At 38.8% G+C, this 15009-nt stretch overlaps 1 protein-coding gene across 1 annotated transcript in view; it reads right to left on the bottom strand.

Annotated features, from left to right (window-relative positions):
• Nucleotides 1–15009, bottom strand: part of RALGAPA1 (Ral GTPase activating protein catalytic subunit alpha 1) — a 121114-nt gene that overhangs the window by 17826 nt on the left and 88279 nt on the right. The window contains exons 37-38 of the mRNA XM_075192955.1: nucleotides 14305–14463; nucleotides 12638–12765 (exon numbers count right to left, since the gene is read on the bottom strand). Coding sequence (XP_075049056.1) covers nucleotides 12638–12765; nucleotides 14305–14463 — 287 coding nt within the window. The remainder of the gene's footprint in view (nucleotides 1–12637; nucleotides 12766–14304; nucleotides 14464–15009) is intronic.

The following is a 15009-nucleotide window of genomic DNA, read 5'->3' on the forward strand; positions in this document are numbered from 1 at the left end:
TGGTCTTACAGCTTAAAATGTCAAAATATGAATAATATTACATTGAAGCCAAACATCTGCTACTTAGGCTGTCATATTGGTTAAGTACCTTGCTCCCCCTCAAAAACTTTTTCACCCAATTATTTTTCATACAGCTCAATATTCCTCTATTGTGAATAACAGGCAGGCAAAACGGCTAATAATAAATAGCAGTTTATTTACTGTGGAAAACGTATAGCCTATTGAAGTCCTTTTAGCAATTCATAGTTCAACAAGTTTAATAGGCCAATGTCGCTACTCAGTGTTGGAAAGCAGGATATAGAAATAACTGGAGTACATGTGGTGCTTTGAATAGACTTTTTTTTTATAATAAACCAAAAAAAGCTGCTGAAAGGTGGGTAAGTGCAGGTCTAAGGTAATAAACATTTTCAGGGGCTGTCACCCAGACACTTGATGCAGGCAGGGTAGGAGGAAATGGGGGCTAGGAACGGATATAGAGGGATAGGTGGTGCATGGAAGATGGGAACTTGTTCTGGTAGGTGCATTTTGTAGTTACCATGACTATCCCCACTGCTCTAGCCTTGATAGAGAGTATTGCTGTTTTTATATATTTGGAAGATAAACACACTATTAGAGGGGGTCTATGCATACACTATATGGACAAAAGTATTCAGACGCTTGACCATTACACCAACAGGGACTGTAATGACATTGTATTCAAATACATAACTTTAATATACATTAATTCTGTAGAGCATTTATGAGGTCAGGCACTGATGTTGGATGAGAAGGTCTGGCTCGCAACCTCCGTTCCAGTTCATCCCAAAGGTGTTTGATGGTGTTGAGGTCAGGGCTCTGTGCGGGCCAGTCAAGTTCTTCCACACCGAACTCATCAAGCCATGTCTTTGCAGTCTTTGCTTTATGCACTGGGGCACAGTCATTTTGGAATAGAAAAGGGCCTTCCCCAAACTATTGCTACAAAGTTGGAAGCATAGCATTGTCCAAAATGACTGGGTATGCTGAAGCATTAATATTGCCCTTCACTGGAGATAAGGGGCCTAAACCCAAACCCTGAAAAACAGGCCCATACCATTATCCCTCCTCCACTAAACTTCACAGTTGGCATAATGCAGTCACTCAGGTAAAGTTCTTCTGGCATCTGCCAAACCCAGACTCGCCCATCTGACTGCCAAACAAAGAAACGTGGTTCATCACTCTACAGACCACGTTTCCACTGGTCCACAGTCCAGTGTCGGTTTGCTTTACACCACTCCATCTGACGCTTGGCAATGGTCTTGGTGATGTGAGGCTTGCATGCAGCTGCTTGGCCATGGAAACCCAATACATTAAGCTCCCGCCGCACAGTTTTTGTGCTTACATTAATGCCAGTGGAAGTTCGGAACTTTTCAGCTATGGAATCAGCAGAGCGTTGGTGACTTTTACGCACCATGCGCCTTAAGCAGCTATTGACCCCGCTTTGTGATGTTTACATGGTCGTCTGCTTTGTGACTGAGTTGCTGTTGTTCCTAAACGCTTCAACTTTCTAATAATATCACTTACAATTGACCGTGGAATATCCAGCAGGGATGAAATATTACATACTGTCTTATTGCTAAGGTGACATCCTATCACAGTACCACGCTTGAAGTCACTGAGCTCTTCAGAATGACTCATTTTGTATCACAAATGCCTGCAAATGGAGACTGCAAGGCAAGGTGCTTGATTTTATACACCTCTGGCAAAGGGTCTGATTGTAACAGGCGTGACCAAATACTTTTGCCCATATAGTGCATTTGTATTCATAGATTCCAGGCAGCAGACCAAAATCTAGAAGGACAGTAATAAAGGGGGCTTAAGTTCCAAAAGACTGGAAGGTGGAAGAATAAAGTCTATATGAACCTTTCTTTCACTCCCACATCTTACATCAAGTTACACAGTGCCCGCCGTTTAAACCCCTAACTCCAAACACATTTTACAATATAGTCTCTTCCAAAAAATATAACAAAGAATCTGTGCAGTGTGTTCTCACATAAATAAATATTTCATCAATCAGTCAAATATAACCCAAACCCTTAGCATATAAAGAAAATGTATCTATTATCCACAAGGGTGCCTGTCAAACAAAACATGAAAAAAGTTGGTAAGACATGAAAAATGAAGCCGACCTATTATCACCTCAACCTTGTGAAAATATAATCGTTCAAATAAACAAACTTACACAGTTGATCTTCCGTGTAACAGCCAACTCTGAAAAAATATATAATGTGGTACTGTGTATAGTGGTGACAATAACCATTGTAGCAATGAAGTCACATTTACAATGAGAACAATGGGCTATCCGTGTGTTTGTTTGTTTCTCCACAACACTATTCTTTAACACACATCAAATGGTTCAAAGATTCCAATTAATAGTCAACTCTACTTTCAGTCACCAGAATGGACGAGGTCTCCATTCTCTGATCCTTAAACTCCAGGTCCACATACCAGGAAACAAAATAAAAACAGACAAAGGGAATATCTACTTCATGATAAAAATGTATTCTGCTAAAAATGCACTTAAATAACATGTGTACTGGATAAAAACAAATTCCAGCAAAGTTGTATCAGGTCTATTACCTGCACATCCAAAACATCAATTGCACAGCCACAATAAGATGGTCAACACTGGGAACATGTAGCTGTTACAATTTTTTCAAATTCGTCCATTTATGGGGTATGAAGCCACTTCAACCTTATTCCATTCATGCATATCAGCAAAAATACCTTTTCTCATTTGAGACTCCCCCCAAGAAAGAGACATGGACATTTTTTAATTGTACCACTGCCAGTGATATGAAGACTTCTGGTATGTCTTGCTCTTTAAACCCCACAGGCTACCAGAGAAATCTAAATCCAAAACAGGTGCCCATGGCTGAGCAGGCAGACCCTGCATTAAGACATCTGCCATAACACAGACTGACGTTATTAAAAGGTGCTAAACTAATGGACAGGATTAAAAAAGTCTGTCTTTAGTAGGAAAGATGTTGCATATTCAATCTGAAGACCTCCTTATGAGAAAACAAAATTGGATGTTAAATAAGTATGCAAAAAAAAAAAAATGTAATCAACAAACTTCCTATTTTAATGGAATGTTTGTCTTGAAACAATTTGCCCCTTTCTTACTGAATTTCCCATCTCCTGTAATACAATAAGTAATAACTTGAATGTACACAGGAAAATATATTGCTAGAGACTGCTGAGAAATTTAACAGCTAGAACATTACGCTGTTGGATTGTGTGATTTTTGTAAAATCAAACATTGAAAATAAAAGCAAAGTGATACAGTTCTGCATTACAACTACAATCTGCCTGCGATTCTGTGGAAAAATAAAGATACCACTGCACATAGTAACAGTCAGGCCCCTGGCATAATGCCTCCCCATTAGGTACCTGCTCACTCACTGCCAAATCACTGTTTCTATTAGTGTCTCCCATATCTCATGCAGACATAACAGGAGTCTGTCTCCCCACCACCTTCAAGTTATCCTATTATAATTCTACACTGATCAAGCGATTGAATGAGCTTGTTGTACAATCTCATACAGACAATGGGACTACACTGATCAGGTTATTAGATACAAACTCACTCAGCCCATTGTGTTACACTGCTAAGGTTTCATTATACAAGTTCACTCAACCCAAAAGGGATAATTCTCCCTGGCAGTGGTGTGGATTGTGTAATGTGTGTGTGGGCTTAAACCCTCTGTGACAGAGGGATGGGCTGGGTTTCTCCAAAGAGAAGCCAGTAGTGGGGATTGCTATCCCTTACTATCAGGACTACCCAGGTTTAGGAATGTGGATATTCTTCCAGTACCAGCTGCATTGGGTGATTGTTATGCCGTGTCAGGATGTGAAGGTATCTAGGGCGAGCCCAAGTGAAATTGGGATATTCTATGACTTGTTACCTGCCAAAGTCTAGTGGCATGAAAAGGAGGCCATACCAATAAGGACTTGGATTTATCAATAGTAATAATTAAGAAATTACTACAGATAAGAGTGTGGAATACAAAGTCACTTCATATTAACCAAATATATACCTACTGTACAATTGAAGACCTGAAGATATATTGTGTTTGATATCATTCATAGTAAATCATACCTAATGTGCTTCTAAACCCTCATTAATTTAACAGAATCTTCTCAGTTACTGTATCATGTTGACACACTGCATTTTAACACTTATACGACTGCGTATCAGGATCTCCTATCTCAGTGCTGAACTGGGAACTTCCAAATGCTGAACATCTTCCAGTTTAGTACACACCATTTCATTCTTGACTCTGTTGGCTGCCAAAGCTAGGTAAGTGTAAAACACTCCGCGGGTTTCCTTCCAGCTGGAGATTTAAACCCCTTGTGCATGACTAGTCTCCCTAATCCTAAACAGTTAATGGAGAAATAGTCAGTATTTATAACTGGCTTAATCCCCTAGAGAACACTAAAATATAACTATATCAAAGAATGAGCAGAAACTAGCACAATGCTGCCAGTACTAGTTCTTTAAGTCAGGTTACAACAAAAATGATTGCGGACTAAAAGCAGTGACGGCATCTCTCTTACAGTGGGATGTTAGTGCTGTCTGAGCTTAGAAAACAGAAAATCCTTGACAATTGCTTTATTGTTTAATACACGTGAGATATAAGAAATGTATCAGCATCCGGTGAGCAGTAATAAATGAAGAGGAAGTAGTGGAGTTCACCATCTAACACAATGTTCTACACCAGTGGAACCCAAACTTTCTCAATTTAAGACACCCTTGGGGTCTCCATAATTTTTTCAAGGCACCCCTAAGTCAAAATAATTACCAAGTAGTCCCCCCACCTTGCTTACCACTGGCCCTGGTACCCCTGTGAGATAGCCGCGGCATCCCAGGGAGCCGCGGCGCACAGTTTGGGAACCACTGCTCTACACAAATCCATTTAGACTTCCATTCTTGCTTAGAGATTAACAGAGTATAATATAGAAGATAATGACACCATTTGACATTTGGACTGCCATTCATTTGAGTAAAGAGAAGTGTACTTTTTTTTTCTTTTTAGCTTTGTCAATCCATTTATTATGTTGTTGTAGATTTGTGATGCATCACAGTGCTCCACATCATTGGACAGTGGGGAGAAAAAAAGGCAGACAATACAAGTGCAGGCTTGAAAGTAATGGGTAAGTAGGGCTTTCAATCTCATTGGAAAAAAGAACAGCTGAGACAAGAGGAGAGTGGCTGAGAGTGGGACAGTAGTGAGGGTGTACTAATGAGAGTAGAGTAGACAGGAGCAGGGTCCCTCTAATAATAAGGGCGGATTTTCTGACAGCGCTTAAAGATTTGAAGGAGGGGAGTCTGATGGGATCTAATAAGTAATTCCATAAGTGGGTAATAGCTTGACAGAAGAGTGAGAGGTGGATATCAGAAGGTCAAAGGTAGATTTAAGATGGTATGTGGGAGAGTTGTTTGAGATGAAGTTTGAGATGTATAAGTGGTGGTGGTGTTGAGGATGAATTTGCAGAGTGGTGCAGTGGATGTGGAACGAAGAGAGAGGAAGATCAGTTTTGGCCAAGCATTTAGGACAGACTGAAGCAGGAATACATGAGTCAGAGGAATGCCATATATGAGGAGATTGCACTAGTCAAGGCGGGAAATGGTGAAAAAATGGATGAGAGGTGTGGTTTCACCTTAGAGAAGAAAATGGTGTATTCTAGCAATATTTCAAAGGTGGAAGCAGCAGGACTGGGAGAGAGAATGGATGAGAGGGGTCAAGTGTGACACCAAAGGAAGTAACGTGAATCTGAAGTTTCAACGTTCCTTCTGTTTGATGAATACTAATATTTATTATACATGTAGTTGTGGTTTATCTGTTAAATCTCCCCATTTCATTTATTCTCCCAGTTCTGGTCTCAGTTGCCTGATGTAACATCCCAGTTCCACTGGGGGGTACTTAGAATGTATATAAACAAGACTCACTTTTGATTGTGCACACACATGCATGTTGCCCAATCTTTCTGTACAAATAATCACAAAACACCAAACACCACACTTTACCAAAAACTTAGAAAGGAATCAAGTACACTGAATCTGGAAGCCAGTGGAGATTATCGATACAAGTCTGCTCGTGGAAATGGGGACCGAGGCTTTGGGTCCAAACGGGATAGGAATGCGTTAGAGTCACGCACATTTACTTATAATGTCCAGCATTTTGGATATCAAATCTGGACTCACTGCAAGGCCCTCGCAGACCACCAGGTCACCCTACAGATTTTCAAAACTATATGTTGGCCATTGGGGCAGAAGAGGGATATGTATTTGTTGGCCTTGTGCAATCATGGTAGTTATTCTACAGAAGTGCAGTAGCTGAGAGATATTAACAATTTTAAAAAAGTGTATTTTTGAATACCAAATTCTACAGAAAAATCTGTTTGACGACCCCCTCCCCACTATAGAAACTTACTAGGAATAACCTGGAGAAAATTATTACCAAATAACAAACCAACCCTCCCCTCCAAAAATTAGTAGCACATTAACTAGTGTTGGAAAACATTAAAATACATTTTAAATATATATTCCTACACATTAACGTATTAGCATTTTTTTCAGGCCTATATTCTAAAATGACAGAAAAAAACTTTTATTACTGTTATTTTAGGAGGTTTTATAAAAATATATGAATAAATAATCTTGTTTTAAAAGGACCTAACTATCCCATAGTCTGCTGCGTTACCACCAAATCACTTTGTTTACTAAATGGAGAACAAGCAATTGTGACCTAGTTAACTGCTTACCTAACACTGTCAGCACAGGCAAAACAAGTGATCTATAGAGACCTAAGCAGACAAGCTATTTGTCTGAAAAAGCTAACACTTGTGTTAATCTACAGTTAAGCTCCCACCCAAGCATTGCAGCTACAGACATGTTCAGCTGGCTACATCATAATAAGGTGAATTACTTATGGTTTATCTGCATCTATGCGTAGGACAATCATGTCCAGACTCAATTGAATCTAGTAATTATTATGAACACACACAAAGTTTGATTGTATTACTTTAAGTCAGCCGTGACAAATGACAGCAAAAAGTCACCGTCTCTATCTTCCTGATAAGGAGCATATTAGTTTAAACTAATGCACAATGTGCCTCTGGGGGTCAGCTGGCTTGGGTTCTGGAACAATAATCTAGACTTAAATACAATGTATGCTGCAATAAGAGGTACAAATGGCCTCCAGTATAATATTGTTTGAAACCAAAAAGAGATGCTTTCGCCTGATTTGTATATAATACATATATGTACGTAAAACACTCTTACAAGAAAAGAAAAAAAGAAATACAAAGTTGTACCAATGTGTTAATTAAACATATAGGGTCGCTCTTCAAATACTAAAAAAATGATAAAAAATAAAATAAAAACATGCACGATTATTTATACTAAACTTTAAATGTACCATTTTGAAGAACACACGTTTGGAATGGCTGCATAGTGACTAAAAGGAAGGGTTTCTATGTCTAAAATATGTTGTATCCAAAACTTGATGATGCTTATTTTGCAATTGTACAATTCCTTGTTACCCATCAAACAATGAAAACATATGGGGGAAGGGGAGGCCAAACTGAAGTGTTTGTCATGATCAGTTGGGTGTAAGATCTGTGTTTGCCGAGAATTTTTTTTCTTTTTTTTTGCCCTTTAATTCTCAGATTTAAGTCGACACAAAGAAAATTCTGACCTATGCCAAATAAGCCTCTTACAGTTCCTCTCTGCTGTGAATGAAAGGTTAAGGTAGGACATAGCAAGTGGACAGATTTTTAATGCCAATCCAACCCTTCATAATTATCACAAATCCCATGTCCCCCTCCTAATTTCTGTCAGCATGTGCAAAATACTAGGTTATAACCTACAGATGGTGCTGGGAGACAGATTCCTCCCATTCCCTAACCCTCTTCCTTCCAGGATCTGTCAAGCTGTTTTGAGAAATTTGCAACAGTACAATGCTGCTATTGTGAACCTTGGCGGTCATCTCTTCCCACTGAGAGAAAGCTCCTGCTGCCCCCGATTGGGGTCTACAAGAACAAAGACGCAGATTTAGACTCTCATCAAGAGAGCCACGCCAAGCGCTGCTATCAGGCTTTAACATATGCCAACACGGATGGCCTGCCTCTTAGGCTTATGAGAAGGGAGCATCCACTTCAAACCCTACAAATTGCTCATGCCTTTGTCATAGACATGGCAATGCTAACATGGCATTGGATGCATTAAATTGGGAATACCTCGTTCTGCAATTGTCAGCAGCAGATGTGAGGAGAATACAAAGCCTTATCAGTAAAAGGATAATGTCGTGTCCCATTGGATAACTTTACCATTACATAAGGAACACTGCTGTACAGCAAACAGACGCACAAAGCATTTCATTAGCCTCAAAACGCTGCTATATTACTTTTAGACAGCTGCATTATTGAATAAAAAAAACTACAGTTTAAGACTGAAAGCTATTTATTAAAAGTGCCATCTATGTTAATAATTAGCACTTGTCGCTTGTTAGTTTTGCAAAAAATGTGTATAGTATATTCTATTAAGATTCTTTCCTAACTAAGAGGGTTATATAATGTTTGTAATACAGTTTTAAAGTGGGTGCTCAGAAAGTGTGCAAAGAACAAAGCTCATTTACTAGCCAAAAAATTACGCACTTCCACTACTTCATTTGCCCAAGTGTGCCTAACTGCTCACTAAGCGCATTTCAAGATGCATGCCAACTTCCCAATGTTTAGAAACACCCCTGTAAAGCGAAGATGTATCTACCTTTGGGGGGGGGGGGGGGGGTGGGAAGACACTCTGTAAAATGCGCAAGGTGAGAACATGAAAGTCGTTACTGCAATGTCCAATCTGCTTCTAATTTAGGATCACGCTATTAATTTATGCTTTTATGTTTTTCTCCTAATATACTGCTTAATTTGGTCTCATTTATATCTTAAATTAACTGGGGAACCTGCATTTATTATAATGACACCAAATCCAGATACTTTAGCCAAATAAACATTCTGTAATAATAAAGGAGTAAAATAAATTAGGTGCCTCTTCAAACTGATAATTTTACTCATGTACACAAATTGTTCAGCATATTCAAATGGCAGTACTTGTAAAATGAACGCACAGGATAAGCGCACAATTCTGCAATGTGACTTTATAATCTAAATCAGTCGGATTCAAAAAAAATAAACGCACAACAGAATCTATCTAGAAAGTAAACTGTTAAAATATCACACTGGCAAAAAGATACACAGTTTGGGCATGGTACTCTAATGCCTCTTTCACTGGCTTTAAACATTACAAAAGGATAGGGGTATCTAAGCCCCTTTAATATTAAACATAATGCCGTAGAAAGGTTAAGGGTAACAATGCAGTCTGGGTCTTTGCTGAACTCTGAGGCTTTTAAAGAAATTATCACAGAGGAAAAATAACCCATCTATCAACAGGTAAGTAATACACCACTGGCTGACCCCAAAGCATCTCCAACTAGTTCAGAAAGGAGCAATTGTTCCTCAGATTGCTGCCTGTTGTACCTTCTCATCGTAATTGCAGGAGGCAGCTGTTAAAAGTGGGCACTGGAGACAAAATGTAGCCGCTTAGGTGGTTTGGAAAAAGCTGGCACACTCTCTTGAGGAGAAGGAGAAACTCAGGGAGGGCGAGAGACCTCAGAGCCAGAGCCACGGGCAATGATAGAGACAGATTGCTGTAATTCTGTCTGATTGATCCAAGAAGCAACTTGCAATCAATAAACAGCCTATTTCGCTCAGGAGCACAAAATAACATTTGTTAAAACTCTTATAACACTAGAAACAAGACACTGAATGAGGCTGGCAAGTTCTTCCAACTTAAAGATGATCTATATTTTCCAAAAGATCCCATATATGGGAGATCATCTCCTGGGACAAATTTTTTGCTTTCCTACAGAATTATTTGAATCTCTAATCATTAGTAAGGCTTTGGGTCTCGATGAAAGCTGTTTTTTGCTGTCCTGTACCAAAGATGGCATTCAGCTGTTGTCAACATAGGATGCTAAAGAGCAATTATCTAAGCGAGTTCTAATAAAACCTCCTCTTTTAAGAGGTAAATGTATGTTGAGACTCAGTGTAAGAGAGAAACAGCTGGTGTAAACATGGTACATTTACATTACAAGGGAACATTTACCTTGGTTAAAAATAAAGTATGCATTGATGTATACTTTAACTGTTCCCTTTCTTATTTTCTGCATCCCCATAATTTGTTAAAATGATAAAAAAGTATAATAAAAACATTGCAGTTAAAAAATAAAAACAAAAGACATATTAAGTTATTTAGTTAAATTCACATTTAAGTTTTTCAGGGATCCAGGAAAGTATGAAAAAAAAAAAAGTCTACAAACATGTTCACACCAGTCCGTTTTATTTGCGCTTTTCACATGTTGATAACCGCATGAAAAGCGCTTTAATTATAGCACATAGAAGAGTCAGATGCGCAGCTTTTAAAATTTCAGAGAGCGCACTATTTTCCACGTTCATGCACCCTACTAATACGATAGACTTTATTGGTAAGGGTGCACATGGGAAGCTCATTAAAAATGCATCACTAAACTGTGTCTAAGGTGCACATTAGTGTGAACAAACAAAATCTTCAAGTGACAAAAAAAAAATAAGAAAAAAAACTAAAGGGAAAACAAGGGCAAAAAATGCAGTTTACAAAATTAAGTTCACCTGAGGAAAGGAAAAAATATACCCAACCTTATATTCTGAGAGAAAAGTATTTTGCAATCTTTTCATTACCAAAAGATAAATGGCTTTGTTGTACTGAACACTTGCAGTAAGGGGGAAACATGTTATGTCAGTAAAAAAACACTGAATATGAGTAACTTGCTAATTATAAATCAGTAGTTATATACAAATACTTATATATATATATATATATATATATATATATATATATATATATATATATATATATATATATATATATATCCGCCAAAACACATGGGGGTGGGGCCTCCACGGCTCGGACTTGTTTTTCCATGTCCGATCGGATAGGGATCTAGGGAATTTGGAGGCCAAGTCAATACCTTGAACTCTTTGTCATGTTCCTCAAACCAGTACTGAACAACTATTGCAGTGTAACAGGGCACATTCTCCTGCTAATAAAAGGCCATTGCCATCAGGTAATACTGCTGCCATGAAGGACCCAGTCATCTAGCCATCACAATTTGACCCTTCTCAAAATCGCTCAGATCCTTATGCTTGCCCATCAACTTCAAGAACTGACTGTTCACCATTGCGCCATTGTGACGAGATAACCAATGTTATTCACTTCATTTGTCAGTGGTATTTGGACATTTAAAAATTAAAAACATTCTTCCTTTACAAAGGGAGTCCCACCCCAAAATATGTTTTTATACTGTGTTACCAGCAGGAGTAGGTGAACAGGTGACCAATGTACCCAGCTCATATGTATATGTGTATGTAAACTATGTTGGCCTAACATGACACTTGTATTTTTAATGTATTTGCATCATGGAAGGATACACTGCTCCCAAAGTCACAGTAAGAAGTGAGAAGGGAGTAGGTACGGGGGAGTACGGTTAATATTTCTGCCTCCTATCGTCCTGTTGTCAGACACTATGGGGCACATTTAATTAGCAGATGAACATTGCGGCTGCGCATTTTTTATGTGGGAGGGGCAAATGGATATCTGCGATGCTGCAGTAACACGGAGTGCCTTCGGGTCCGTTCCAGGGGCACATCGCGCTTAGCTGAATATGTCCCTATGCTCCTTACATAGTGATTACAGAAAGAAAAGCACCGCGCGCCTTTTCCTCTAATCGCTGTAGGACGGAAGCGCTCCTTCGATCTAATAAGAGCAAAGGAGGAGGAGACTGGGCAACCATACAACATTCACAGGCACGATAGAGGCTGGAATGACCACGATAATAATATTAGTATTTATTACAAACGCTGGTAATATATTGTATGAAGGACAAGGGATGCAGTTTGCATATGCCCAGATAAAGTTAGCAGTACAGTAAATTGGAGACAAAATGGATGGGACTAGATTTGATATGATGTCCTTGTCTTTAACACCTTCAAGTGTCACAATTGGACTTTGCTTCTGCAAATGGTCCAATACATGGAACTAGTTTCCAAGACTTCAGACCATTCTGTTCAGCCAATGTGGAATTGTGACATCATAGACAAAAACCCAAAGCACCCATAGAGCCTTAAGGTCCTAGAGTAGTTCTCCCCCGCACATCACAACAAACAGAAGTTTAGTAGTAGGTTTCATGTGAGCTATTCGATTCAGTACAACATGGAATTATAAATGCTTAAAAATGGAAAATCCGTCAGATTTCCTTGTGATTATAGGGGAGTTTAAAAATGTGATGCAATTACAGGGGAAAGAATGTGAAAAATAAAAGTACAGCTTCTGTAGTACAACATTGGTACAGAACCAATGTAATCTCCCAGTGCCCATCTATTACAACCTTGCAGACACTTGTAGACATAGTAAACTATTTTAGAGCAAGATGTAAGCTTATTAGTCACTTATATATACTATGTAGTATACACTTGCGCACCTCAAAAACTGAAACCTTAAATTTACTGTTGTAAAATACAGAAAGGATACAAGTTTTGGTACAGTGGGATGAGAGATTTAAGTGCCCGGCTAGCATTAATGGCCGTTGCTCGGACCAGGCCTGGAAGAATTTTACCATTCACAATAGCTCCATCGAAGAGTGGTCCAAAAAATGGGATCTGGGGAGTGTAGAAACAAAGTTACACTAAAATAATTGACAAAAACAATACAAAACTATTTGACATAGAAAACCATGTGATATCAATGAGGCTCATCGCCAAAATGAATGTATACATAGGTCAGGAAACTATCTTATTGGTAAATATGTGATAAACACAGTCTGATAAAACCTATGGGTTGTGTGTGTTCTGTATCATATTCGGAGTGCTAAAAAAATATATATATATTAAAATAAACTAATAAATGCAATACTAGTATATCTGCAAAGCACTGTAACCGGATGCCTTGCCCTAATGGTTCAAACAAATCGAGCCTTTCAGTTAGAAAATAATTATCTAACAATTATTATATGAGGAACATACAGTTATTTTTTACCTTGCACAACAAAGGCACACCAAATGCTTGAACACATATGAAAATGTAATCTCTGCACACCGATTTATTTTCTTAAAAGGACAACACAACTGTCCTGTCAGCATGACAGTCCACAGACAAGCCTGACTATACAGCTTTTCATGGATCTGGCCAGCAATTAAATACTACTGGCTAAAGCTAGGTACACACTGGAGAATTTTCCGACCAATTTGTTATCTACAACGATTGTACCCACGACTGAAGGTCCGACTGACTTGGCCATTCATGCATACACACGATTTACCTATAGATCTGTGCTCTTCATCTGGTCCTATAGTTGTTTAGAGAATGACAGCACAGTATTAATTTATTCATTCCGGTCACACTGATTAACTGCCTTGTTATAGCCATCTACATGTCATAACGAATTTCATTAGCTAATGTGACTCAGAAACAAAACATTCAGTCTCAGAACGAACGAGTTATTCCATCTACAGCCCTCACTACATTTAGTCACCAGGACATGTTCATTGCCGGCATCACCTGAAAAGACCATAGATTTACTAAACTGCGGGTTTGAAAAAGTGGAGATGTTGCCTATAGCAACCAATCGGATTCTAGCTGTCATTTTGTAGAATATACTAAATAAGCGAAAGCTAGAATCTGATTGGTTGCTACAGGCAACATCTCCACTTTTTCAAACCCCCAGTTTAGTAAATATACCCCCATGACTCTGTAAACTCTATGGAGATCGAGATTGTGATCGCATACACACTACATGATCGGGAGGTAATTGGAACGAGATTATTAAACAGTATGACCAAAGAAACGAAACAACAGTTAGCACTTTGGAACGACTCTCTGTCATCGTGTAAGTATACCCACTAACGTGATACGTGGCTGAGCGGTCATTTATCAGCTAATTGGCCAGATAATTGGCTGAAAAACCTCCAGTGTGTACCTAGCCTAATAGCTGCTGAACTCTGGTACTGCAGCTCTGCTCAGCACATCAAGTTCACAACAGAATTTGAGTCCCACAATTATGTACAAATTTTAGGACCACACATGGTGAAAATACAACATTTAAATATACTGTATATACTACTCTGTTGATAGGTGCAGGGTGCTTTCTTCTAAACGTAATTACTACAGAATGTATTCACATGAAATAAACTGTAGCTTACTTCTGGTTTTTTCATAATCTGGATGCTGAACATATGATTCTTCATGGGATAAATAACAAGTAGGACATCTCCAAACTCGGTGGGTATGATGCCTCTGCGATACTCTCTGCTGTGCTCGGACCACACGATATGTACCTCATCATTGCCAAGGTGGCGGAGCTTCAAAGTGAAAGGAAATTGAAAGACACGTAAACTGTGAATGAGTATAATTGGGAATAAAAATGAAAGCCAACTGTTATGAAATTTAATTTGCCAGGGAAAATGTAATCTACTTTGCTGCATTAAGCCCTGCAAGAACAGGCAGACAATAATGTGTGAATGTGAGAAATGGTGCATGCTGAACACAATAAGAAAACTTTTATAACTTAATTATACACACACTGGGACAGAGACAGACTGATTGGAAAATAAGACATTCCTGCCATAAAAATGGAACTAGAGGATTGGAGATAGATAAAGGGGCACAGAGAAGCTGGTCCTCTGAAAGCAGTATAGTACAACAGTGTGCAACATATAGAATGACACAGCACTACATAACAGCGCATGACATCATCATCTATTTATATAGCGCCAGTAATTCCGCAGCGCTGTACAGACAGCACACTCACATCAGTCCCTGCCCCATTGGGGCTTACAGTCTAAATTCCCTAACACACACACACACACACACACACACAAGGAGAGAGACAAAGGTCAATGTGATAG

Source organism: Mixophyes fleayi, chromosome 12, assembly GCF_038048845.1.
Source record: "Mixophyes fleayi isolate aMixFle1 chromosome 12, aMixFle1.hap1, whole genome shotgun sequence".
Classification (NCBI taxonomy): domain Eukaryota; kingdom Metazoa; phylum Chordata; class Amphibia; order Anura; family Limnodynastidae; genus Mixophyes; species Mixophyes fleayi.